This window comes from Nyctereutes procyonoides, unplaced genomic scaffold, assembly GCF_905146905.1.
Source record: "Nyctereutes procyonoides isolate TBG_1078 unplaced genomic scaffold, NYPRO_anot_genome, whole genome shotgun sequence".
In the NCBI taxonomy this organism is placed as follows: Eukaryota; Metazoa; Chordata; class Mammalia; order Carnivora; family Canidae; genus Nyctereutes; species Nyctereutes procyonoides.
Genome location: NW_026575046.1, coordinates 51,680,638 through 51,707,252, shown reverse-complemented (window position 1 = coordinate 51,707,252; position 26,615 = coordinate 51,680,638). Strand labels below are relative to the sequence as shown.

Genomic DNA, 26,615 nt, shown 5'->3' with positions numbered 1-26,615 from the left:
GTCTCCACTAGTTGGCCAGCTCCTTGGGGCTGGCACCTGTCCTACCTCTGGGCTCAGGGCCCAACAGAGTCTGGCACACACAGGCTGGCTGACCGCATAAATGAATGGACAGTAGTCCTGTGCCGTTAGGTAACAGAAGGGAGACACTCTGACCTCTGTGCTGGCCCCACTGCCAGCCATGACTGGATTCTCTCCAAAACCCTATCCCCTTTCCTTGCTGGCCTGGCTCGGCACTCGGGGTGAGGCTGAGCAGCACAGGACAAACATCAGAGTTGTCCTGTCCTCCCCTAGGAGGGACACAAAAGCTAATTTTGCCTCTTAGAGCTCCCCGGGGCACTCTGGGGTCCTTCCCACCTGTATTAGGGATCATCAGCCGGCCCCCGAGGAAGTTGAAGGTCCCATAGGTCATGTTGCTGGTGCCGCGGGGAAGGGAGCGGAAGTAGTTCTGAGTAGAGAGGCGGGAAACGAAGTCCTCGGCCTCAGAGGTGGGCGAGCTGTGGTGCAGTGTGTGGCGCCCACCACTCAGTGGGCTGAGCAGGTGCCCATTGGCGAGCTGGAACTTGGGGCTTGTCCCGTCCTGCCGGGGACACAGACTGCCCTGGCAGGTGGTGGTGGTGGTGCTGAGGTCTGGCTGGATGGTGAGCAGATGGGGATTGTCTGCAAGGGTAAAGATAGACTCAGGGGGTGGCACTGAGGTGACCTGTTGGGTAAATCTTGGTGTGGGGGCCTGGCAGGGATGCTAGGAGTGAGGGGACACCTCACCTGCTTTGCTGGGCTTGATGCTGACGGGTTGGAAGCCTGAGGTGAGGATGGACGAATCGGCCACATCTGAGTCTAGCCCTTCCTTCTTTCGGCAATAAACAAGGATGAGGACAAGCAGCAGCAGGAGGAGGCATACAGCCACAGCAATGAGGCCCACATAGAGGGCCACATCCTCAGGCCTGGAAGCAGCTGCGGGAAAGAGCGCGGCCTTGGGAGGGGCAGGGTGCAGGAGGCCAGGAAGGAGAGGTCAGCAGTCTACACCCCAGGAGGATGAGGCGCTCACTCCTTGGGCATCAGCACTAGCGGGGCTTCGGATGCTGGTGGCAGGGAGCATGGAGTCAGCATGTGCGCATCTCAGCCCTGCATCTGCCACCACCTTGCTGTGTCACTCTGGGCAAATCACATCTCTCACTGCTCGTTCAGTCTGAGAGGTTGCTGCTACTGAAGGATGGAAGAGGGGAAGATACACTTCCCCAGACAGCCCTATTGAGCTGCTAGGCTGCACCTATTCTTCTGGGGCCCAGGGCAGCTGGGACTGGGAGGTAGCTCCTGGGATCTCCAAAGTAGGGGCTCTGCTTCCTGGGGGTGGAGGGGCCTGCTAATCTGGTTCCTAGCCATGTCCCTGGGCCAGAATCACTATGGGGGTGATTGCTCAGAGGAAGCTATATTGATTTTAGAAGGGTTTTGTGTAATGGAAGAAATGTCCATCAGAAAGGAATTGACACAGATAATTAGGTTTTTAATTGAAAGAATGGGGGAGGGTGTGTTCTAGAGAAAAAAATCCAACAGAGATCTTTAATTGTTAGTTATGGCCTTGTAATTAACAGGCCTCACAAGACTGGCATCCCCACAGGACTTTTGTGTGCACTTCGGGGACTCCGTGGAGGTGAAGCTGCAGAGAGGAGCGGGATCCAGGCATCTGGGGTACATGGGAAAGGTTCACATGTATGCATGTTTCAGCAGAGGTGAGAGAGATATTAGGGTATACACGGGCACATGTGTGGGTATGTTAGGGATGGGGAGTTCCTGAAGGTCCTAAATTTTGGAGACAGGGTACAGCCTGTGGCAGGGGACTGACTCCCTTAGCCATCACCTCCTGGGGCTGGTCAGGGCCAAAACTGGCAAAATCCAGAGGACTCCTGGGGCAGAGAGGACTCACTGTGCACACAGAGATCGCTGGTGCAATTTCGGGTATCCAGGTCAGTACCCCGGCACTCCTCGCCTCCATTGCGGGGTGCTGGGTCAGAACACTCACGACTCCGCCAGTGGGTGCAGTCGAGCCCACAGGCCGACCACTTGCTCCATGGGCTCCAGCTGCCATCCACTAGACGAGAGACAGGAACAGAGAGGAGATGGTGCAGTCAGCCCGAGCAGTAGCCTAGGTAGTTTGCCAGTGCGGCCCTGCTGGGCATCCAGACCTAGGTGCAATGCTGTGTGGTAAGGAGCACACCCTCTGGTGTCCAGCTGGCCTAAATGATGCATGCTAATGACGGGATGCTGGGCCTGCTTTGTTCTATCCACACTATGGGGCCATCCGGGCCCTGGGGCAACAAGGGTGCTTGGTCACACATGACGCTGTGATTCCAGACATAGGTGGTTCTGTAGCCTCAGGCAGTGCCCTGCCCCTGACCCACTCTGTCTATACCTGTCCTAATTGTACCTCAGACTCTCTGACTCAACCCCTCTACCAAAGCCTAGCCTGGACACGGACCAAACCCTGCCCCCAATCACATTAAACCCCATCCCAGCTTTGGACTGAGCCTAGCCCTGCGTGTGGGCGGGTGGGATGGAGCCATGGGGGGCAGGCTGGTGGGCACAATGGAGCCAGGGCACGGAGATGGCGTGGTGAGGAGCGATGTGGGAGGCAGCGGCCGCTGGTACCTGGGCACAGGGTGGCGCAGGCTGTTTTCTGGACATTCTGCCCCTCACAGAAGGCACCCCCGTTGAGAGGCGCCGGGTTGGTGCAGCTCCGGCTCCGTTTCTGCCAACCGCGCCCACAGCTGGCGCTGCAGACGGACCACTCGGTCCACGTCGACCACCCACCGTTCACTGGCCGGACAGAGAAGGACTGGGGTCAGGGAGCGGGGGCTTCCTCAGATATGCTGGCCCAGGGGCCAGGGGGCAGGAGGGCAGAGGGGCCGTAAGCTGGAAATGGGCAGGCTGTGGCTGTGCTGGTAAAGAAGCCCTGGAGGGGAGCCTATGCTGGCCCCAGGGCCTGACAGTACCTGTGCCACAGCCCCTTCTCCCAGCAGGCTCGGCAAGCGCTGGGGGCAGCCAGCCCTCGTGGCAGCTCCCATGCTCCTTCAGCCCAGACCCCAGTTTTTCATGAAGGCAACTCCTGCACCCGCCCCCTCTGTCTGCTCCTAGGGTGCCTGGAACACTCTACTTTCCACACCTGGGACTCAGGAGCATGGGCCGTGGCCTGTCACCTTTCCTAGACTCCCATCCTGTGCCCTCATCTCCGTCTGCACAATGTCCCTTGCCCACAGGTAACCCGACGGATGGTTTAGGCGCAGAGGACCACCAACCTGTCCCACCTCTCGGTCCAGATACGCCCCTCAGCTCCCGGACAGCCACAGCAAGCCCTCTCCCTGTCCTTCCCAGTGAGGCCACAACCTGGTCCACTGGGTCCTGGCTCCATGGGGAGCCACCCACACATCGTCGCCCCATCTCCCTATGCCTGGGAGCCCTTCTGCCCCACCAGCACTGGGGCCCACCGTAGACGATGACAGCAGCTGAGGCGCTGCGGCGACGCGCTACGATGTTCTTGGCCACGCAGGTGTAGTTGGCCGTGTCGGCCAGGCGGGCCTGTCGCACCACCAGGCTGTGCTCCCTTGTGATGTACACATTGGGGTCCAGGGACGGGTCCACCAGGTCCTCGTTCCGGAGCCACTCCACCTGGGGGAGGGAGCCATGCCACTGCACTGCCCACCCAGCTGGCCCTACCTGGGGGTGTCAGGGCAGGCAAGACCCAAGACCTGGGAGCCCTACCCACCTGTGGAGCGGGTACCAGAGCCCCTCTCACCTCAGCCGGGGGGATGCCCTCTGGTGGACGGCAGGGCAGCACGATGCCCTGCTCCAGGGATACTTCCTTGGCCAGCGGCTCCTGCTCGAAGTTCTTGCGCAAATCTGGGAGAAGAGCAAGAGTGTCCTCTGGCCTGAGTGGTTCATGCTGGCTCAGCCCAGCTGGCCCTGTCCCCTGGTCCCACAGGGGCCACAGCACATGGCAAGAGAAAGTGCCAAGTGACTAGGAGGACATGGGAGTGCCTTGGCAGTGTGCAGAGGTACTTTTCTCCACCCATCAGGCAGGACATGAAGTTTTCTTGACCAGACCCTTATCCCTGGTGATACCCTCCGGCCACCCCTGACCAAGGGCCAGGTCCTAGACTCACAGGCAATGCGGATGTAGGCCTTCTGGCTCTTGGTGGTGCCTGAGGAGCTCCACGCCACACACTGGCACCAGTACTCCTCCAGCCCAAACACCTTCTCCACCTGCTGCCTCGAGACATTGATACGGACCTCCATGGCGGGCAGCCCTGTGGGGCAGGAGGGGTGGGTAGCCAGGGTCCTGGTTGCGCCAAGCCTCACACGGTTCCTGCCACCCAGATGTGTGTGTGTGTGGGGGGGGATGTCCCTGCACCAGCAGGGTTACTCTCTGCTCAGAAGAGTGGATCCTGAGGGCAATCCTTAGCCTGGAAGGAACTATGGGGGAGCCCCAGGGAGCACTCCATTTATAGCTCCTGAAGGCTAGGAACCAGTCCTTAGCACTTCCATTCATTATACTTTGTTACCCAAGGCCTATTTCACCAGTCACAGAAATGTCTCTAAATGGGCTTCCCATCGTTTCAGAGACAACAGGCACAGAGGAGCTTTGGGCTTACAGGATCTGGCCTTTAAGGACCCAAAGCAGAAGGGATGAGGCAGATAGGATAGCCCTGTGGCATTTGTGGATTAGAAAAAGGTGAGGAAGGAGCTGGGTCACCCACCTGGGGGTTAGCAGGTAGATCCTGAGGTGATATTATAATAACAGCTATTAACAATATAATTACAGCCATTATGTAGTATGATAATAGACCCCTGGGGCTTAGCCCGGTTTCCTACATGCTGGCTCTTTTTCTTCAATCTACTCTTGCTATTGCCCCCACTCTATGGATAAGGAAACAGAGGCTTAAGAGAGGCGGTGATTTGCTGTAGCCCCCCCAGGGGCTGTCTGAATTTGTGTGTGTTCAGGGTTCACCCTGCCCATTTCACAGGAGAAACACTGGTGGGGGTGAGGGGGGCAGTCTGCAGAGGTGAAGCTGGCCAGTGATGGGTCTCTGAAGCTCTCTCTACGCTGACTGGACTGGGCTGCGGGGTTCCCTCTCAAGGACAGACTCAGCTCCCCTAACCCTCTGCCACACCTGGACCCAGGTAATGGTGCATCAGGGAGCCCAGATCCTTCAAGGACCCAGAAGGCAAGATACCGGCCCTCTTCCAGGCCCCTGGCCCTTGGCCAAAACCAGTGTCCCCAGGAGTGAGAAAAGACGGTTTCCAATTTCTCCTTCTCCTGACCCCAATTTCCCTCGGGTCATTGGTTTATCAGAAAGAGGGAGAGAGGCCGGGCAACCAATGTGTTTCCATTGTTAACAGAGAAATTCAATTAGGGCTGCATTGCAGGAGGAGCAGCAGCTCAGCTGAGTAGGCAGGCCAGGAGGCTGTTTTTCCTCTTAACTTCTTTAACATGTTTTTCCTGGACTCCTGCCCAGACCCCTCCTCACAAGTCTCTCCGGTTCCCACACTGGGTCCCCAGATTTTTCTCACTTGCCCCTGCCCCTGGCAAGTTCTCACAGGAGATTTGGAGGTGGGAGGCAGTGTCCACCTCTGGCTGAGGTCATCGTGGCTGAGATCCTTCTGTTCTGGGCACTGCCTGTCGCCACTTTTCTCGAAGGTAAAGAAATGCGCATTCTCTGGGTGAGGGCTGAGAACTGAGGGTCCCTCATAGGGTCTCTGTACAGGAGAAGGTCCCAAGTACACAGAGTCTAGGCGCATGTTGTGGGGTGGTGACAGGGTCCTCCAGCTCTAAGCCTGGGGTTAGTGATGAGAGGCTTTCAGAACATTCTAAACTCAGTACTCTTCCTGAGTGGACAGGTCTACGGATGGATGGACTGCTTCATCCCCTGTGGTTGTGGTAGGAGCTCAGGCAACTCAGTTTGGGGAGAACAGCACTAAATTTAAGTATTCCTATTTCTTTCTCCCCATCTCCTCCCCTCTCTGTCCTGCCACTGCCACCCCCTCATCTCCTTCCTGCTGCCATGAATAAGGGCCAAGTTTGTCCACAATGTCCCAGATCCAGGCAGTGCCCTGGAGGCCCACATGCTCTAGGAAGGTGGTGGACCCAGGGGGAGACCCAGATTCTGCCCTGATGGTCCTTGATGTGAAGACTGCCTTCCTCCCTGCAGGTCAGTGAGCAGATGACAGGGGAGGAAGGAGGCAGGATCCCAGCTGGCCCTGGGGTGTGTGTGGGTGTGAGTGGGTGTGTAAATGCTGTGGGCACATGGGAAGGCCCCAGTGAGGGCACTCTGAGTATTGCTGGGAGATGGAGGGTTAGCGGGGTGTAGGGTGGGGGTCTGAGGCCAAGCTGGGGCTTAGGTTCTCACTTTCTCACCAATCTGCTTCTAATAACCAGTTTGTTTAACACACAGTAAATTACACTCCTAGACGGGACTCCAAGGCTTGGTTTCATAGATTTTGGGCTTTTATAGCATCAGCAGGTTTGGGTTTGAATGGGTTTTCAGGCTTTGGTTCCTCTTCCTGGCCTTCTGAATGGGGAATAGGGACAAGTGAGGGGAAGACAGAGGTAATGTCTTCTGGGGTGTCCACCCACCTACCCACACAGAAATGAGTGGGGCTGCAGATCTGTGCTGACCTAGGACCATACCTGCTTGACAATTTCTGGGTCAAGGTCTTTGGTCCAAGTATCCGCGTGGTGCCAGCGCCCACTGCGGTGCCATCTGTTGGTAAGCAAGGGAAGCCTATTTCTTCTCAAAGCACCCAATGGCTTTGGGTTGAAAAATCAACAAGATCAATACAAATTCAGATATGGGGGCCATAGGAGGCTTGAATTGGTATGCTCAGGGTAGGAGAGGGCCCCAGTGATTATGGAAGGGCTATGTCCCCATGAGCTCTGCTCTGGCCTGGTTTGAAGAGAGCAAGGCCAGAAGAGTCCGCTGGGGAGTGGGAAGTGTTGGTTCTTGGCGTGTGTGGCTCAACCTATGACTGCTATGCAGGTACTGACCTGGGCCTCAGCCAATCCATGGATTCTAGACCTCCCAATGGCAGGGGACAAGGAGAGACATGTGGGGAAGCCTGGAAGACGAGGCTGCGAGCAGCAGGAGGCTGGCCTAAAGACTCTTAAGAGGTTCCAGACAGGCCCTCAATGTTGTGGAAGGGCAGGGCTCTTCTCACCTGTCCTCTCCCTGGGGGCTCTGCCACAGCAGTGGAAGGCCTCATCATGCCTGGAAGTGGTGCTGGGCCCTGGGTATGGGGTGGGAAGAGAGGGCAGGCCTGGAGCTGGGCTCATACAGGGTGCATGAGCTCTCATGGCTTCCCCCACCAACCTGCAAGGTGACCCTCCTCTCCCCCATTTTGCAGATGAGGAAACTGAGGCCTGGGGCAGGGGAGGCCAACACTCCCACCAGGCCCTAAAGCTGCAGGGGCAGGGAAGCTTCTAGTACCTCTGCTGGGGTCCTAAGGTGGGAGATCATCTTGGGGGCCACCGTAGGCCTGGCACATAGCAGGTCCTCAGTTAAGCTCTGAAGACTGCAAGAAAGATGCCACAAGCAGTAGCTTTGTGTAGGCCAGGGCCCTGCAGGGCTCAGGGGCCTGGGCAGGAATCTTGAACTGGGGGATTGACACCTGGCGGGAAGGAGACCAGCCCCTGCTGACTCTGGTAGGGGAGAGTCAGGTGTGACTTCTAGGGACCCAAATGTTTGGTTGGAACCCTTTTGGGGCCCTAGATGAGTCAGAGCCATCTGTGACATGACATCCTGGCTCTGGGCACTTAAGTTCCCTGCTGCCTAAACGCATGGCTCCTTTGCTCACATCCTGGTTATTGTGAGAGCTTCCAAGTTCCCCCAGGCAGGGCCTCTTCTTCAGTTTCCTTCTGCCCAGCACCAACCTCCCACAGTTCTGGTGTGGTCAATCACCCTATATCCTGCTGCCTGCTGCCTCCCCGGGCCACTTCTGCCCATACCCAGTCTTGGCAGGCTGGCTTGCCATTTCTGCATTTACATCTTCTGGTCCTTTGGCCTAGGAAATGCTCAATTCAGGAGGTTTTAAGACTCGTCCTTGGAAATGACTCCCCCTCTGGAATCTTTCCTGGGCTACCCAGACCCTCCTACTTGGCAGCTTCAGCCACCCCTCTGGGTCTGGGATCTCCTGCCTGCCTGGACATGAGCATGTCCTGGGCATGGCCTGCCTGTCCTCGTCTGTACCACTGCTCTGGCCTCACCCTGGTGACTGTGTCCCTATAAGGTGTGTGCTGTGTGTCTCGGGACTCACCCTGAGGGCTCCTTGTGCATGGGGGCTTCACAACGCCAAGGTGAAGGGAGAGGAAATAAAATTAATTGGGGTTCTTGAGGAGGAAGAGAGGCTGTAGTTAGCACCACCAGGCCTACTCTTTGGGAGTGCTGGGACCCAAACGAGGGCTCTTTGCGTACATCCCCATTGCCTACCTGCAGCCTAAGGCCAGGGTTGGGGCAGAGAATGGGGCATGCCATGGAAAGGGCACTTCTGAATCCGCCTGCTGTCCCTGGAGCCTCTCCTTCCACGTCTCAGTTCAGTCTCATTGGTTTCCTCTCCTCAGTGTCTCTGGTTCTGCCTCTTTCATCAGTCCCCTCACCTCCCTCCCCATGGGCCCTGAGTGTCACCCATTGCTCCCACCATGTTACTCGGCAGTTTGAAATCCCATGGGACTGTGACCTCACTCCAGAGCCTGATGGGTGAGTCTTCCAGATGGCACCACCATTCCCTGGGCACATCTCCTACCTTCCCTGCTGACCCTGACCAGAATGCCTACCTTTCTTTCTCCAAACCTTTGCTCATGCTGAGCCCCTTCCCTGGAATGCTATTCCTCTCCTGTCTATCTCTCATAACCCCTTCATTTCCATTTCACCTCCCCTGAGGAACCTCAGTCCTACTTTCCTCTTGCTGCTACCGGGCCCAGGTCTCATTGAGAGGTCACTGTGCTGCCCACCTCTCTGTAAGGACTGGGGCTCTCTGAGGGTGGGGGCTGTGTCGCCAGCATGAAACTGGGTGCTTAGGGAACGTGTGAATGAATGAACGGGGGCACACAGATCAAACAATCACAGAGTATGAGGTCTGTGAGCTCTTCCATCATCTGGGACCGACTCTTTCCAAACTCCCTTTCTTGGCTGGCACCTCTCACCAGGCTGCCCATGGCCCAGCCCAGGCTCAGATGCAGTGGTGGGAATCTGCCCTTCCAACCATAGCATCCTAGGGCATTTGTAGGGGGCTTCCCTTTTACTCTCACTGACACCAAATGTTGAGGTCTGATGAGGGTGGGGGCCCCTGGGGGAAGACCTCGGTGTACATACAAGGGGTCCTAGGTGTGGGAGTCCTGCCTCTTCTGGGGAGCTGGGGTGGTGGGCATAGCAGCCAGAGGCAACTGCAAGCCCCTCTCTGGGTCTCTGTTTTCTCTGAGGCTGAGACTCTTTTCCCCTTCACCTGGCCCTACTGGGCCGCCCAGCCTGGCCTCACCGCTGCTGTCGTCCGTGCTGCGCTCTATCATGTGGTCCACTTGGCGTACCCACTCCCCGTTGCACTTGAAGAAGATCTGTGTGGCAGGCAAGGCCTTGCATACCAGCAGCACCGGCTTGTTCTTGACGATGTATACATCCTCCGGTTCCACCAGGAAGTGGGGAAGCAGGTCTGGGTTGGTGCCAGGTACTGGGTTGGCCACCGTGGCACTCTGCTGGGCACCTGCAGCAAGGACAGAGAGGGAGGGTGAGCCGGGGTCTCTGCCAGGCTTTCAGGGCCCTTGGGAATTATGTGCCCATTCAGGGGCTGGGCCTGGGCCACAGGAAGGCAGCTGGTAGGGCTGATGGGAGGCACATGAGCCCAGGCTGCCACTTCTAGCCCAGCAATCTAGGCTACTGAATGCTCCCCTGAGCCTCACTGTCCCCTCTGTGAAATGGGGGAAGCCCACTCACTTCTGAAGACTATGGAGAGGTGAAATGAGACAAGGTGGGAGTCCTAGCACTTAGGGAGCCCTCCACAACAGCAGCAATTAGGGCTCATCGTCACTCAGAAGTTCAGGGGCCTGGAGAGGCAGCCAGCCCACTGCCCTTAGGTCCAGAGAATGCTGGAGAGAGGGAGAGGACCCCAGCAGGGCAGGTGGACAGGGTCCCTTCCTTCTGTGCCTGTTTCTGGGGCCACTTCTGGGTTCCTCTCCATTCCTGGGCCCTGGAAGTAGGAGGTGCTCAGAAAGTAGCATATGAATGAAAGAGGGAAAGGGGCTGCTGTGAGGGAGAACATGGGGGCCGGGTGCTGGTGGCAGTGCTCCAGGAGAGGCCCAGGGGAGGGCAGGGTGGGGGGGGAGCCTGGGCCATGGGGGGGTGGGCGGCAGGGTGGGAGCCAGGAGTGTGTCTGGGAGCCCCAGGGACCTAAGCCAGGTCCCACCTCTTTAAGGAGACTTGACTATGAGCTTCTTTCTAATTTTAACTGAAAACCACAACCATCTCACAAGTCATTTGTTGCTAATGACACAGGTAATTGGCTCTGAGGCTTTGGTGGAGGTAACCACCGCTCCCCCTCACCGCCCCCAAGCAGTGTGACAGCCTGTTGGACCAGCAGGCCCCTGGGACGATGGAGGAGGATGAGTTGGGAGGGAGTGGCAGGATGGAGGGGGTACCCTCAGCCTCCAGCTGCCCGTCAAACAGGCCCCCAACTGCCTGGCTTCCCTCCGGGCCATGTGATTTCCCCACAACCCACTCTTACAATCAGCAGTGGCCTCTGGGCCTAACGAGGGAAGAACTAAGGCCTCAGAGATCAACTCTGCTCCTTGCTAGTGGTGACCTTGGGTGAATTAGCCATTTTGTCATCTGTGACACCGGGGTTCTGTCTGCCCCTCGGGAAGGTCTGGAGGAGCCTCACGTGGTCAGCCTCTTGGGTTCTCTACCATCTACCCTTCTGAGGGGTAGTCCAGAACCCACAGAGGGCTTCTAACTGAAGAAGGCCTGGCTCCCTCCCTGCCCAGAGGGCATCCACACTGCCCTTTCCTTGCACAGGGCCTCTTTCCAAGGTGGGAGTCTCCCTCTCCACCCCAAGACTGTGATTTTGGGGAGGGGATCTGTGCCTGGTCCTGTAGGTGTCCTGGGCAGGCTTAGGTGGACTGGGAATGCTGGCCGAGGGGCTGTAACCTGGGGTGACTTCAGGCACGCCACTCCCATCCTGAGCCTGTCTCCCTGCCTGCTAGAGGCAGCACCCATCTTCAGGCTGCTGTGAGGATGAGATGGGAAAAGGCACTGTGCGTGGGGCTCGGCACATGCTGGATGCTGCCAGGGCCTAGTGGTTTTGCATTTCCAATGGTAAAGGGGTTCCTCTCCCTCAGCTCAGCAGCCCTCATGGCACTGTCTCTGTGGTTGAGGGCTGATGAGGAAACTGAGGCATAGAGCCACAGATGCCTTGCCCTCAGAATGGGGATGGGGAGTGACTCCTTGTGTGGGAGGGACATGGGGAGGTGGAGGGCGTTTGTGACTCAGCACGACAGCATCTGCAGCAAGGCCATCCTGCCTACACGCTGCCCCCCATGGCCTCTCCCCAGCTTGTCTCTCCCTCTTGTGAAGTGCTTTCCTGAGGCTCCAAGATGAAGGTCAGCCTACCGAGGAACCACACTCCTAGTTGGGAAGAAAAAGCTCACCTTTCTCCATCCTGCCCATCAGATACACCTCTGGGGCTCTGCCGGTGCCCTCCAGGGTCTGTCTGGGGCTGGGGCAGGGGAGGAGCCACCTGGACGCCTCACAGATGGGAACTGAGGTTCCAGGGCAACGTCACTTACCTCAGAACCCCTGGCTTGGACCCTGGACTCACAAAGTGCCTGGGGTCCACCTCATGACTTCTGTTATTATACTGGCTCTTCACTGTCACCTGACAGCCACTCGCCACTGGGGCAGGGCAGGGCAGGGCAGGGCTGGGTCAGGCTCAGGCCTCCTAAGATTTAGACTGTGACTGGGAGTGTGGCCTGGAGTGGGGAGCTGGCAGGCCCAGTGGCCTCTCTGACACAGTATCTCCACAGACGCCGCCGGGGATGCCCAGAGGAGGCCAGAGCTTGATCCCTGAGCTTGGAGGGGGCTGGGGGGCAGGGGTCACATGCTCCAGCAGGGGATGGGGCCCTCTAGTGGCAGGATCCGGGCTTCCTTGTGCCTCACCTTGTGGAGGCTCCATGCTGGCTGGAGCCTGCCTGGGGCTCAGGGCTGTGTGGGCAGGGGTCCTGGCCAGGGAGGCGGACAGTGAGTGGCCCTGTAGCCTCCCCGTCGACCGTGGCACCGAGCACTGCTCACGTCAGCTGCCCGCTGAACCTAGCACAATCCCTCATGTCTGCATTTAACTGCTAATGAAAAATAAATGTACTGTGACCAATAAGGGACATAGCTCACTTCTCCAGGGCCTCCGTCACGCCACACTGGTGAGGCCTCCCTCCTCACCCTGAGGGGAGGCATTTACTGGGTGGACCCAGGGGGTACCCTCAAGGTTTCAGCTACACCCTCTATCAAGGACACTCTAAGGCCACAAGTAGAGGTAAATTCAGGCCCCACTGGATGTCCTCTTGGAGCTACTAGAAGCTTCCCGGTGGCCAGAGCTGGCTTCCCCTCCTCTGGCCCTGGAGCCCACCATGTGATCTCCATCCTGTGGTCAGCATCTGTGATTTGCCTGACCCTGCACTGCCCCACTTAGGCCTCCTGCCTGAACTAAGCCAGAGCATGAGCCTCGGGGCTTTCCCCCTCATCATATCACAGGCCACTAGAGTGAGCATCGTTCTCTTTGACATGATTCCTATACTTGTCTAAAAAAAGAGGACACCAAACAGTGCATGCTCAGGGCCAAAGGATCTATGACCCTTTCCACAGGGCACAAGCTCTCTAGTTTGCCACAGCCCCCACCACTCCCTATTGCCCCACCCAGGCCTGCCTCCTCTAGTTTCTCTTATATGCCTGGCTCCTGTGGGTGTTTCAGGAGGGGACCAACTGCTTTTGGCTGGCATCTCTGAGTCTTCTGTTCTGGCATGGACAACTCTCCAGCCTTCCTGTGCAGAAATACCTATTGATTCCTCCTAGGCACCACACCTACCACCTCTAGGTCTCTGCCCACAGTCTTTGTCTCAAACACCCTTCCTCCCTCCTCTGTCAGCACTTTTCTACCTTCTCCTCAGGGCCCAGCTCTACTGGCACTTCCTCTGGAAAGAGGGGTCCCCCAACTCACTCTCCCAGTGTTTTGCCCTCTCTGCATCCTGTTCTCACTGGTGCTGTAGCTCTTACCAAGGAGAAACAAGTGGGCAGCTAAGGCCTTTGTCTTCAGCCAGCCTATCCATCCCTGGTCCCTGCCACTCAGCTCAAGGCTGCTTAGTGCAGGCATTAGCAACTGGGGACTCAGAGTGGAGTGCCTACTGCTGCTTCCCCTGGGGCTGCTGAGGCAATGAACACGGAAGGATTGCTCTGCCAGGACGGACATCTAGGGGCTGCAGGAAAGCTGGCAGGTACAGGTCCCATTGACTATTTAGCCCTGGCATGCTCTGAGCCCCAGCCTTCAGTTCTCCAGAGGCTCTGTTCACCATGCGCCAGCCAAGGCTCTCCCACTTGCAAAGGACGTGGCCCAGCTGCCCCATTGGAAATCAGTTAGAAAGCTTTTTTCACTTACTGGCAGATTCCCAGTGGGCTCTCGGTCACCTGCATACAGCTCAGGCCCTGAAGCACAAACCCCACTTCTACTGAACCCTGGGGCTGGCAGGCTGGCTCCCACTTGTCTCGGGAGGGCACTGGCTGCCCAAGTCAACCCCAGCTGACACCTCTGCTCTGGCTGCCCCATTAAAGGTGGGAGCAACATCCCAAGCAGTCCCCATCACCAGGATCTCCTGGACAATGAATGATGAGGGAGAAGGGCCTGGGAGGCCTGGGAGACCACACGGGTTCATCTTCTTTGTGTATGTGGAGGGGGGTGGGGGCTTGGCAAGAGCTGAGCCTGGGACAGACTCACTCCCCTCCCACAGTGCTCCTATGACCTAAAATGTATTCATTCATTCATTCAACAAATACTTCTGGAAGGCCACAACTGTTCTGGGATACAGTGAGCCACATAAACAGCCCAAGTTTGCTCTCCAAGTTCGAGAAACAAAACAAAATAGAGGATTCCAGATGTTGCTGAGGGTTATGAAGCAGCTATAAGGGGTGCTATTTCAGAAAGGGTGTGGGTGCAAGGGTTCTAGAGAGGAGGAGGGCTCAGGGCAGATCATTCTGCAGAGGTGACATCTCAGTGGAGCCCTGAATGCCAAAGCCAGACAGAAAAGCGTTTTAGGAAAAGAGAAGAGCAGAGGTGTCAGGCAGAGAAGACCCAAGCTTGTGTGAGGCCTGTTGAGGAGGTCGGCATGGCCAGGGTGGAGAGAGAGCAGGGGCCTAACCTGGGGCCTTTAGGGTCTAGTAAGCAGTTAGGATTTTATTGTAATGGCAATGGGGGCCTCTGGAGAGCTGTGTGCCAGGGAATGATGAAATCTTCCTGCATGAACAGGTGGAGGGAGGCAGGAGTGGGCAGTTGGGAGGTGGATGAGGGAGCACCCAGTGGAGTGGACCTCATGGTAATACTGTCCCATGAGGTCCATGTGGGAAATCCCACCCAGCCTTCAAGTTTCAGCAAACATGCCACTTTGGGATGCCTTTCTGGATCCACACTCTTTGCCACTTGCCCAAGTGCTCACCCTGTCCCCTGAGCCTCCCTCCAGGGTACATTCAAAATAGTCTGCACACTTGTACTTGCTTTGGGCAGGAGCCCAGGATACTGATGGTGTATTTGTTGAGTGATTGAATGACTACCCCTTCTCTTTCCTTGAATTTCAGCAGATCTGCCAAGAGTAGCTACTTCACTCTTGTCCTGTAGGGAGACCCAGGGGTTATATAGAGTGGCCTGTAGGTGGAGCTGTGGGCAGGGAGAGGGCTCCTGATGGCCACATGCCACTCAGGCTGAGCCCCTCTGTCTCACTTGCAGCCTGGGATGACAAGACCTGCCCCTGTAACTCCGAGGCCCAGGGTGGGTGTGAAAATGCTTTCAAATGTTTTATTTTTAAAAGCACCACGAAAATATGAGGTGTGATTAATCAGGCTAATAATGAACTCGTATTTTCTGAGCAAAGACTCAGTCTCAGGAGTGGGATAGGAGGGTTGGGGGCAGGGTGTCATCTGACCTCATTCAGCTGGAAGATATGAATGCTGCTTCCCAAATGCAGCCTTTCCCCTGCTGCCACCTGCTCCTTTCAGCCTTCCAACAGTCCTGGTGATCAGAGCCACAAGTGCCTGCTTTGTCCACTCTGAGAAATATTCTGGATTGGAAATGGGGTAGAGGAGGGAGCTGGGGCTTGGCAGCTTTCTCTTTCTGCAGCCTGAACTTTTTCTGGCAGTTCACCCAGCTTTGAGCCCTCTGACCCCTGGGCACTTATGTTTCCAGACTGCCTTACCTGGAGATTTGCATTTGGTAGGTCCCCCTGGGGCCTGGATATCCCAGTTTCATAGGCCCCAGGGGGAGAGAAGAGAGCACCCTAGGCTAATGCACCATGCCTTTCACCTGGCAGTGGAGGTCCTGTTGGTCCAGGGTTTGAGCTGCCACCTGGCCTTGCCTCTAGGGCCTCCCTCCAAGTGTGCCATGTGGGGTGGCACCTTGACTATTTGTAGTTTCCCAGGCTCTGCCTCCCTGACCTTCTGGCTAAGGGTATCTGGATTTCTGCAGATGTTCCCCCCTGCGACCCCATTCAGGCCATATGCTCATTCAGTCCAGGTAGGCTGGGCCCCTATATGGCCCCAGAAGTGGGGATCTGACACTGACCGATTCCTGGATGGACAGGTCACCCCATGTGAACAGATGGGACTCTGGGTTTGGGTTGGGCTGGTGGGAAGAGAAACTCTCTGTCTTCTGGGCCAGTTTAGAAGGCCTTGTAGGTCCATCCACCCTGGGTGACTTCTATTTATCCTTCGAGGCCTGCTCAAGTACCACCTCCCCTGGGAAGTTTCCCTGACCCCAGCCAGAGCGGGCCACACCTCCTCTGAGCTCCCAACTGAATCTGTCCAATGCCTCAAACCTCATATTGTCACCATTCATGAGTCTGTCTCCCCACTGTCAGCATCCTGAAGGCCAGGACCAAATCCCTTTGCACACTCCAACCCAGAGCCTGACCAGGATTGTGACACATAGCAAGTGCCCAACAGGTGTTTGCTGAATGCAGGGTGAACATCATTCCCTTGAATGGGGCCAGAGCCCAGAAAGGAGGGCTGGAAGTAGGGACACACACTCAAATCTGATGGAAAGCCAGCTCTGCTTGCCCTCCAATCAATCAATCAATCAATCAAGCGATCAAAGCAATCAATGGGAAAGGAACTTGATTTCTGAAGCACCTGTGCTGGACCCCAGGGAGGCAGAGCACCTGTTCAGGGTCCAGGTCAGCCAGATGAGTCAGAAAGCCAGGGCCACAATGGCTGGGGGCTTGGGGTGCAGACATGCAAGGGAACAGTGAGTTCTGCTCTCCTGCCCATTTGCACCTTCAAGGCCTGAGACTGCTTCATGAGTTACTCTTTTTTAAACACAAGCAATTCTATGATAAGGGAGCTTCACCGAGAGGCTCTGATAAGTAGGAATGAAACTGCATTGGCTGTCAGAAATGCAGAGACAGCTGCAGGTGGTGGTGAGAATGGGGGAAAGTGGCCCAGAAGCCCTGAGATCACAGACCTAGGAGCTGAACCAAGAACCCCGAGGTTCCAGGCAGCAGCTCGGACACATGGACCTGGCTGAAGGTAACAACGGGGGGCGCCAGGGAACCAGAGCAAGCTGGGGTATGTGCTTCAGACTTCCTCCGAATCCAACATGCAAAAAAATCTCTGTGCTGCCTGTTGGCTGCTTCTGGAGCTAGTTTGGCTGTTGCAGACCCCCCTCCCCCGCCGCTCCTGTTTCATAAGCCTCGGTTTTCCCCTCTGGGGCACGTGCTGACCCTGCACTGGGCTGCGGTGGGTGAGTACTGCCACCCTGCCTGGAGTCTGGAGGTGCCTACCAAAGCCTCTCTTCTCTCCCTTCTCTGCCCTTTGGCTCATCCCTCAGTCATTAGTCTCCTTGGCTGCTGCTTGTCGCTCCCAATAGCAAGGACTTCCTGGAGGGCAGGGGCAGGTCTGAGGCCAGGCTCTTCTGCCCCAGTGTTCGCCGGGTCAGTGAACAGGGAGGACACAGCTGCAGTGTCTCCTGCTCAAGAGTGCACGAGGAGGAAATACTGGGTGGGGGGCTGGTACCCTAAGCCCCTCCTCTCTCTTTCTCTCTCTCTCTCTCTCTCTCTCTCTCTCACACACACACACACACACACACACACACACACTCACGTGTGCCCAGCACTCTAGTTTCCATGACAATGCATGTGTGAAATGCAGCAGCCACCTTCCCAAGATCGGAGGAAAGTCACCCTCTTCCCCAGTGGGCTCCAGGGGCCTGGTCACAAGGACAGACACAGACGACATGAGGAGGACATGCAAACAGGCTGAACTGCAGAGAACAAAGCAGGTAGGGGTGGGGGATGGGGCCACTTCACTGGCTCAGAGGACACTCACACCTAATGCAGCCAGGCCATACTGCCCATAGCTGCTGCAGACTAGGCTTATCATTTGGGAACTGTACTCAGGTGCTTTCTGCTGGCCCCTCATTTTACAGACAGGGAGTGGAAGCTCAGGACTTGCATAAGGTCATCCAGCCAAAAAGGGCTGAATGGGTTCTTGACACCTCCCAGCCAGACCAGGCACAGGGCAAGGGTTCTGGGCATTTACTGGACTAGAGTCTAGCCCTACACAGTTTACTGTCCTCTGCTCACTCTGTGTTCATGCTAACCTTCTCTGTTTCTCAAACCCTCCAAGCTTATCTCACGACAGGGCCTTTGCACTTGCTCTTCTGCCTGCAACATGTTGCCCCTTGCTCTTACACGGGTGATCTCAGCTACACTCCAAGCTCCTCCTAGCTTCCCATCTTTTTCCAGGCTGTTTTTGTCATAGCACTCCCCACTATCTGAAGTCATCTTGTTTGGAAACTTGTTGCTTGCTACTAACCACATCCCCTTCTCTGAAATGTTTCATGACAGTGGGGACCACACTTGTCAGGTTCACTGCTGTGGTCCCAGAACCCAGCCCTGGGCCTGGCACATAGTAGGTGCTTGATAAACATGTGCTGAGTTCAGGAACACACAAACTTGGGTCTTCCAACTCTACTTGGTGCCCACAGTGTCACACCGCTGTCATCACTAAAGGTCCCCAAACCCACCAGGGAAGAAGACTTAGACACTAGTGTTAGGCCAAGGGGCGGGTAGTGCGGTGATGGGGGGACAGGTCCCAGGGGCCTCTTCCTAGTGTCCCATCCTGCCACAGGGCCTTACTTTGGGCCAGAGAAATAGTTAATAAAGCTGAGGCCTAAATAAGCATTTGATTAACAAACGATAAAATAGCTATTGTGTCCCTGAATTAAGCTGTAATTGTGGCTGATAATTGGCTGGTTAGAATTTAATAAGCTGCAATTAAATAGAATGGAATCCAGGGTAATTATGTGGTCACACAGCCCAGAGAGAACTAGGGAAGGAAGGCTTTCTCCTACTATGGCATCTTCTGCTGGGGCAGAATGTGTGTGAGTGTGCATGTGTGCGTGCGTGTGTGTGTGTGTGTGTGTGTGTGTGTGTGTGCACGTGTATGGTGGGCCTCCTCCACCTTTCACCTGGCAGAGGTGGGCAGTGGACGCTAGCCCAGCCTCCTCACTGTTACTCAGCAGGAGGTCAACCTGCAAGCTTTGAGCCCTGCCAGGGCCAATGGCAGTCCTGACTGAAAGAGACCTATCAGGCACTGTCCAGGGCAAGCAGGAGGCTGCTGGAGGGAGACCAGGAGGACCCTGGGAAGGTGGGCCAAGTGTGGGGGTACCTGTCTTCCTAAGGAGGAAGCTGGGGCTCAGAGAGGGGAAGGACTTGCTCAAGGTCACTCAGCGATCTGTGGCCAGGCTGGGTCAGATTCTCACATTGTCCATGGATCAAGGGCCACTCCAACTGGCCAGCAGGCTGATGGATGTGCCTGCCCTTCCCCTCCCAAACCGCCCCTTGCCAAGTATCCCGCCCACCCCCCCTGGCTAAGCTATGACGCTATGACTGGTGCAATTATTGCACACACGCACCCTTAAAACAAGGTGCCCCCACCCCCTCCCCCTCCTTGGCCTGCCTGCCCACCCACCAACACCCCCTGCCAGAGGCCTTGGTGACTGCAGAGCTCCCGTGCATCAGCCCCCCATGCCCAGTCCCAGTCCTAGGCCAGGTGATGCCCCCAGCAAGTCCAAAGGGATGATGAACAGTATTGCTGATGTGCCATTTATGACCCCATCAGCATTTTTACAATGTTGCTGGCAATTAATTTAATTAAAGACCCTGGTCCCAGATAGGGTGGCATTTCATATCTCATTGGTTTAATGCCAGCCTGGCCAGAGTGGAAGCCAGGGGTGCTGTGGGAGCAGCTGCATCACTCCCTCGCCTGGCTTGGCTCAGTGTGTTTGGGACAGGGCAGAGTGGCCTCAGCCCCGGGACAGAGCTCAGGGACCAGAGGGCGCTGCACGGTGAAGGGCCCCAGCCAGTGGGAGATACTGCCCATGACCACAGCCAGCAAACACCCACCCACGTACACGGGCACATGCACACACACACACTCACTCACACGTGCACACATACACAGCTTTAGCATAACATGGACTTTCTTATTTAACCCTCACGGTAATTCTAGGAGGCAAAGAGCTATTTTAAATCTCCAACTTCCAGGCAATGAAACCAAGGCAAGAGAGGTGAAATAAGTAGTGAGTGATGGATTCCTACCCAGGCCAGATGGCTACAGTGCCCTAAGCTTTTAACTAAATACGTGCTAGATGCAATGCACCAGCCACTGTGCTAGGCACAGGCCACACAGCAGTGCCCAAGACACTCAAGTTCTTGCCCCATGGAGTGTCCAGTGGTAATAGTCCCGCCAAGGAAGTCTGGGCACACAGCGTTCCAGAATCATACTCTCTGTGCCTAGTGCTCTGGCATTCATGGGCGCACCACACCAAGCCGTACACACACCACCACCACCAACAACAACAACAACACTGCCTACTGTCCTTTGGGCTAAATCTGGCTGGGGTGGCCAACACCCTCACCAGGAGGGTCACCCTGCGGCTTCAGGTCATCAGCCATCCTGTGACCCCATTCTCAGCAGCTGAGCCCACCTGGACTTCTCTTCATTCAGAGACCCACAGGAAAATCCAGTCCAGATCCAGCTCCTACCAGCAGCAGCAGTCCTGAGGTCTGAACCCTAGCTCCTCCTCTGTTCCCCACCCATGTGGCTTGCACAGCTGTGCCCTGCCCTCTCCTAAGGTGTCTGCTCCCATGGCCTCCCATCTAGGGTCCCCAGCCCCCCTTACTGCTGAGCTCTAATTTCCCTGCCTCTGGACATCTCCCAGAACCTCATACCAGGCACGTCCCAAGTTGGGCTCATGTTCCCCAAACCTCCTGCTCCCAGGGACTTTTCTGTCAGCAGGGTTCCCCCAAAAAGCCTCAGGGGAAGTCTCAGAGCCACCAGGCCCTCTTGCTCCCTGACCACTATTCTGGCCCCCTGAGTGCCACCCCAGCCTCTCTCCCACTCACTTCCTTCTCCTTCCTCTCTTATTTTATGGCTACCCAGCTCCTCAGCCCTCCACCCCTAAAGCCCAAAACATGCCTTCCCATGACCATCTCCTGGCTTTGGTGCCATCCTCAACTATATCACCACAGTGCTATTTCTAAAAGAAAATCTCATCCCACACTTCAAACCCCTGAAATGGTTCCCACTGACCACAGGGTAAAGGTCGGTTCGGTTCTTCATAACCCCACCCTACCCAAAGCAGCTGCCTCATCCTGGGTGCCAGCCCACACCCTGCAGCCAGTGTATCCACTAATCCCCTCACTGCACCCCTCAACCCTTCCCCTCTAACTTTCCCCTGCACCTGCAGGGCACCCCACTCACTCCCAATGTCCATCAGCCCTGACAATTCACAATTCAAGGCATCTCTTGATGCCTCCCCAACTCCTCTCTATTCAGGAGATGCATGGCTTGCTCCTCTGGCTTCCTGGCTGAGAGACCATTACTGACTGAAGTAGGCTGGTTGTGCAATGGCTGCCTCTTCCATCAGACCAGGTACCCTTAACTGCATGAAGCAGGTGTGTGCCACCTCTTGTCAGTGGTGCCCGCCTCAAGGACTGGCCAGCTGGAGGGCAGTAATTGTGGCTAAGTCGAAGCATTCCCCTGACTTATGGAAAGCTCTCGGCTGGGTACTGTGTCATTTCTATCCCTGCCAGCTATTGGCCCAGGGCACATACTTGCTGAAGGCAGGGGACAGAGACCCTAGTTGGGCGTCAGAAGATTGGGTCTCCAATCCTCACTCTGCCTCTATAAGGCTCTGTGGCCTTGGGCAAGTCACTGCCCTCTCTGAGCCTCAGGAGGGTCATGAGTGGCAGACTCAGGTATCTTCAGGGGCTGGGCGGGGGCCAGAAATGGAGAGTAGAGATGCCTGTCCAAGAGGTCAGCCCAGCCTGGCCAACTGCTGCTGCACAGGCAGGCTGGCCAAGGGGCACTGGATTTTTTTCATTGAAGAGAAGTTGGAAACCCATTTCTATGTGAAATGTCCTGTTTTAAAATGTTGATAACTAATTTAAACATTGAAACACCTTGTGGGCCAAGCAAGTTGGAAGGCCAAAGCCAGACTGGACAATGCCCAAGGCCTCCTCCTACTTTTCAGAGCTAAGAAACTGAGGTCTGGGCAAGGTGAGGGTCCCCCGGTCACTGCTCTACCCTACTGGTCCCCTCCTCTCTGACTCTTCCCACCCTTGCCAGCACCCTGTCATCCCGTCTTTTCCCAGGACTTCTTCTTATCAAGGCCTCCTGAAGGAAGTTTTCTGGGGTCTGGGCAGAGGCTGCACGAGTCATCTGTTCACCACCCCGGGTGGCTGGGACTTGTCAGCACGAGCATCCACCCTCCACTGAGGCCGAGCAGGCGCTACCTCTCTGGAAGAGGCTGAGGGCTGGAAGAAGGGCCGAGAGCCACTCCCTGCTCAGGAAAGCAGTGGAGTCAGGAGAAGGAGCTGATGGAGGATTAGGGGCTGTCCTGCCCCATTTGCCTTGGGTCTGGTCCTCAGATTCTGACCCCCAGAGAGCCAGAGAAGGCTGCCGAAGACAGAGACACGGATAGGACAGGGGTGGGCATCCACAGAGAAAACGCCCTGCAATGACCCCACTCAAATTCTGGGTGGGAGTCGGGGAGAGGGGGGGGTGGTAGGAGCCCAGGCCTGGCTGTGAACTTCCAGCAGGGAAGGCGGTGTCTGGCTACACCCATCATACCCCTGACGAGGCAGTAATGAGCCCTCACCCCATTTTAATTACATGCTGTCCAAATAATTACCAGTTTGTTTATTTTACTTAATGGCAGCCATACTTTTTTCTCCTAATATTGATTTCATGTTTTCCTGGTTTGTTCATTATCTTTCCTACCCCTTTAATGGGCTCCGAGGTCTGGGGGTGGCGGGGGAGGTGGGGACTAGAGGAAGGTAGGGGAGAGAGTGTGAGGGAACATGGAGGAAGGATAGGCAGGTGGCCTGGGCCTTGCTGTGCAGCCTGAGGCAAGGCACTGTCCTCTCTGAGCCTTGAGTCCCAGAACCCCAGATCCCTGCACACGCTCTCATCCTTGATGCAATCCGGGTAGAGCATTTAAAAATGAAAGACAGGAAGGAAAGAGCAGCCAGGGAGAGAGAAGCTGGCCTCCTCTCTCCCCTAAAGGGATGGGCAACCTCAGACAAGTGTGAGGGTAGGAGGTATCTGGGGGAGGGTTGGGGTTGGGTGGAGCTATGCTAATGTCAGAATGAGGTGGGGAGGAGGTGCTCCTGGAAACCAGCCTGGAGGAGGCTGCAGTGTGGAGGTTGCTGGTCAGTGGGGTCATGGAGGGGCTGGTGGGCACCCTCCTCATCCTTGAGTCTTCCGGGTCTGGTTGGGAAGGGAGCAAGAGTCTCCACCCTCATGAAGCCCAGCTCCTCCCTGGGCCTGACCTTGGTCCTAGGCCTCCACCTCACCTCTCTGCTATAGCCATGGCAACATGGGTTATGCTATGATGTCATCTGGGCTGTGGAAGAGCAGCTCATTTCTCTGATTTGGGGGGAGGGGGTAATAAGGAGAAATAGGGGCAAAGGGGGAGGAGAGGGCCAGGGCCTCTGTAGATGAAGATTTAGAGCCTCTTGAAGGGGTCATTAGCTCTTAATAAATCACTAATAATTGCATGAATATTTAAATCTTAATAAAAAAACACACTGGGCCCAGTGAGTCTCCCTGTGTGGGTATTTATTGCTCTTGGGCTGAAATATATAAAAGTTGATATCGGTCTGATTGAACTGCTGTTATCGCCACAGCTAAATGGGTAATTGGGAGTGAGAGACGCTATCTGCGGATATAAATTACATACAGTAAACCAAGGGCATTAACTGAGGGTTTATTATCAATTATCTCTGCGCTTGTTCCCCTTAAAACGAACTTTAAGTATATTAATGAGAAATTTACAGGTCTTAATGAATTAAGGGAAGCTAAAGGCTGCTGAGGGCCTCCCACCTCGGCTCCTGTTCCCTGATGGAGGCCCCCCACCCAAGGGAGGCCCGGGAAGAGGACCCATGGGTCAGCATGCTGAGCCGCACACACCAGCTCTCCTGCCTGGACCAGCGGGACAGTGAGCCCCTGAGGTGCGCAGTGCCCCTCTACCAACCCCCATCCCAGAGAAAGGGGCTGGGAGGGAATGGGGGGGTTTTTGGAAGCATCCGTTCAGCCAGCAAAGACCCAGCAGGGCCTGGTCCTGCTGCCACGTGCATACAGTTGGCTACAGCCCAACCTCAGATGGGTGTGGACAAGGCAGACGTCCATGTGCCCCCCCCCCCCGAACAGAATGAGGGTGCTGCCATTTGAGCTGCACAAATGGGGCATGATGGAGTGGGGGGCCGGGAGGGGATGTGAGACTGCTGGAGATGCAGCAGAGGTGGGAGTGGGGTGCTCCAGTGGAAGCTCCAGGTGGGCAGAGTGCTTGTGTAACGTCTGTATCCACCCTGCTTCCCAGCATGTCCACCCCTGCTGAGATGCTCCCAGCCCACAGGCCCACTGGCTTCCAGGTCAGCATGACCCCCTTCTGGGCCAACTCACCACCAGCAGCCTTGGCTCCCTCTGGGGCCTCCACACCAGGACTGTGCCTACTCTCCCTGGCATCCTCAGCCTCTCCTGCCAGGCTCTGGGTGATGGCCTGAATTTACCATGGAGGGCAAAACTGAGGCCCCCCTCTGAGGAGCTCACGCACTTATGGAAGACGGACATCGGCCAGGTGTCACAGCAGTATGTCTGTCCAAGATTATAACCTATAGTCAAAGTTCTGTCAGAGAAGCACTGGCATGAGAACACACAACTGGGGGCCTGATCTGAGGCATCCAAGAAGGCTTCCTGGAGGCAGAGTCACTGAGCTGTGTAAAATGCCTTGAAGGCCCGTGTCTCCAAGTATGTTCAAATCTCCATCAAGGACAAGGAAAACACTTGTTTAACTCTTTCCCCTTCTCCAGCCTAGGTCCCTCTCTCTCTTACCCTCTAGGGCCTACTTCTGTCCTCCGCCCTGTTGCTGACTCAGCCGTGATGGTCCGGCTTTCACCTCCACCTCTCCACTGAAACGCTTTCTCTCACTTGCCAGGGACTCCTCTGTCTGATTCAGGAGCTCCTCCTGGCCACCTTCAGGGCTCTGCTGAGGCTCCTCCCTTCCTCCTGTCCCTCTGATCTGCTTTCTCCTTGTTCCTGGAGCATGCTGGGCTTCAACAAGGGCCTTAGCCAGATGACTCCAAAATCCCCACGGCAGGACCTCCTCTCAGCCATCCTGTGTGGCCAGTCCCATGAGGCCAGCTTCCCACACACACAGCACTGTCACTACCCCAGCCAGAAAGTTGCTGGCTCTGCCTCTCCCACCCCTTTCTCTCCTGTCCCTTCAGATGTCCCAGGCCATTGCCCTGCTCCCCATAACCATTTAACACCCAGCCCCTCACCCATCCTAGCATTCTAAGATCAGTCCTGCTTCAGAGCCACTGTATCTGCTCTTCCCTCTGCCCTCACTGCCCACAGATGTGGTAGCTCGCCCTCACTGTCCAGATCTTGGCTCAGGGTACCTCAGAGAGGCTCTCCCCAAGTGCCGCATCTCAAACAGGACCCCCGGCACTCTCTGATGGGTTCCCTGTTTGACTTGTCTGTCTGCCTGGAACCAGAAGGGCGGCTCACGGAGTGGACAGTCTGGCTGTCTCATTCACCCGGGACAGGCCCTGAACACTGCTGCTCTCACTACATGTTTCTGAGTGAAGCAGGAAGTAGTTTGTGCCGGGCTGTGCTGCGGAGGGCTCCTGGGGGGCTCACCCTCCGGCAGGGGCGGCGAGGGAGGGTCAGCAGGCACAGTATGCAGTGTATGCGCCCCGCTGCAGGGATGAGGGCAGGGGATGCACTTGCCTTGGGGAGAAAAAAGCAGGGGCTCGGAAGTAGCAGTGGGGAAGGGAGTTCTAGGCTGGGGGAATAGCAGAAGTAGAGTCTGAGGCAGTATGTATGTGGCGGCAGCACAGGTTTGATTAGAAAAGGTTTGAATCTGTGCCAGGACAGTCAACGTGGGGAAGCAGGGCGATGGGATCAGAGTGCCATCGAGAAGGCTCTGTTGTGCAAGTACACGGGGAGTGGAGGCTGTCTGCGCACAGCAGAGGGAGCAGCTTGACCTGGCACAGGCCACCAGAGTCCAGGAACCGATGTGAAATGCATGTGAGGGGGCGGGGGTTGGCGGGTTTGGTGGGCAGGGTGAGGAGATGCCCGGTCCTGGCCTGGAGGGAGGGAGCAGGGCACAGATGACTGTCATTTCCTGCCTAGTTGAGAGGATAGATGGTCATGCAGCCAGGCATAAATAACTGGAAAAGCCCACTGCTCGTGCTCGGGGGAGGGCAAGACCAGTGCTCTCTGGCAAGCTGAGACAACCATCGACCCACCCCGTGGTATACCCATGTGTGTAGCAAGTGCCACCTGTTAAGCACTGGCTGGGCAGTCCATGGCCTGATGAGCCATGAGGGCCCCTGAGTACAGCCAAGCAGTCGTGTAGACTCGCTGAGCCTCAGCTCTGTACCACCTCTACCTTCCAAATGGAACAACAGGAGGTCAGGTGGCCTTTCAGAAGCTGCAACTGTGGTCCACAGTTTGGGGCCATACCAGGCCCCTACTCCCTGAGCCACAATTGGCTACATTTTTTAGGGGTAACACAGTTTACCCAAGTCCCTCTGGCCCCTCTCTCACTGGCCTGCTAGAACCAGCAGGCACCCACATTTGGCTCCATCTGGCCTCCGCTCCCACCTCTGTGGGTGGAAATAACCCTCCACTAGACAGGAACAAGCAAAACCCAGGAGAACAGAGTGGGGCTGGGCAGTGGTGCAGACAGTGGCCCTGGGACACTGTGTTTGCCCATACCCTACCCAGAGAACCCTAGTGCCCTGTGGGATCCATCCTGGTCCG

The 26,615-nt window shown here is 56.3% G+C and overlaps 1 protein-coding gene across 3 annotated transcripts in view; it reads right to left on the bottom strand.

The window, feature by feature from the left end:
• Window positions 1-26,615, bottom strand: part of UNC5A (unc-5 netrin receptor A) — a 61,965-nt gene that overhangs the window by 6,063 nt on the left and 29,287 nt on the right. Inside the window, exons 2-9 of one of the 3 annotated variants that reach the window (XM_055325001.1) lie at window positions 9,520-9,741; window positions 4,155-4,298; window positions 3,788-3,891; window positions 3,480-3,660; window positions 2,644-2,811; window positions 1,922-2,086; window positions 763-951; window positions 355-657 (exon numbers count right to left, since the gene is read on the bottom strand). In XM_055325001.1, coding sequence (XP_055180976.1) covers window positions 355-657; window positions 763-951; window positions 1,922-2,086; window positions 2,644-2,811; window positions 3,480-3,660; window positions 3,788-3,891; window positions 4,155-4,298; window positions 9,520-9,741 — 1,476 coding nt within the window. The remainder of the gene's footprint in view (window positions 1-354; window positions 658-762; window positions 952-1,921; window positions 2,087-2,643; window positions 2,812-3,479; window positions 3,661-3,787; window positions 3,892-4,154; window positions 4,299-9,519; window positions 9,742-26,615) is intronic. The other 2 variants (XM_055325002.1, XM_055325003.1) reach the window with 2 other exon arrangements.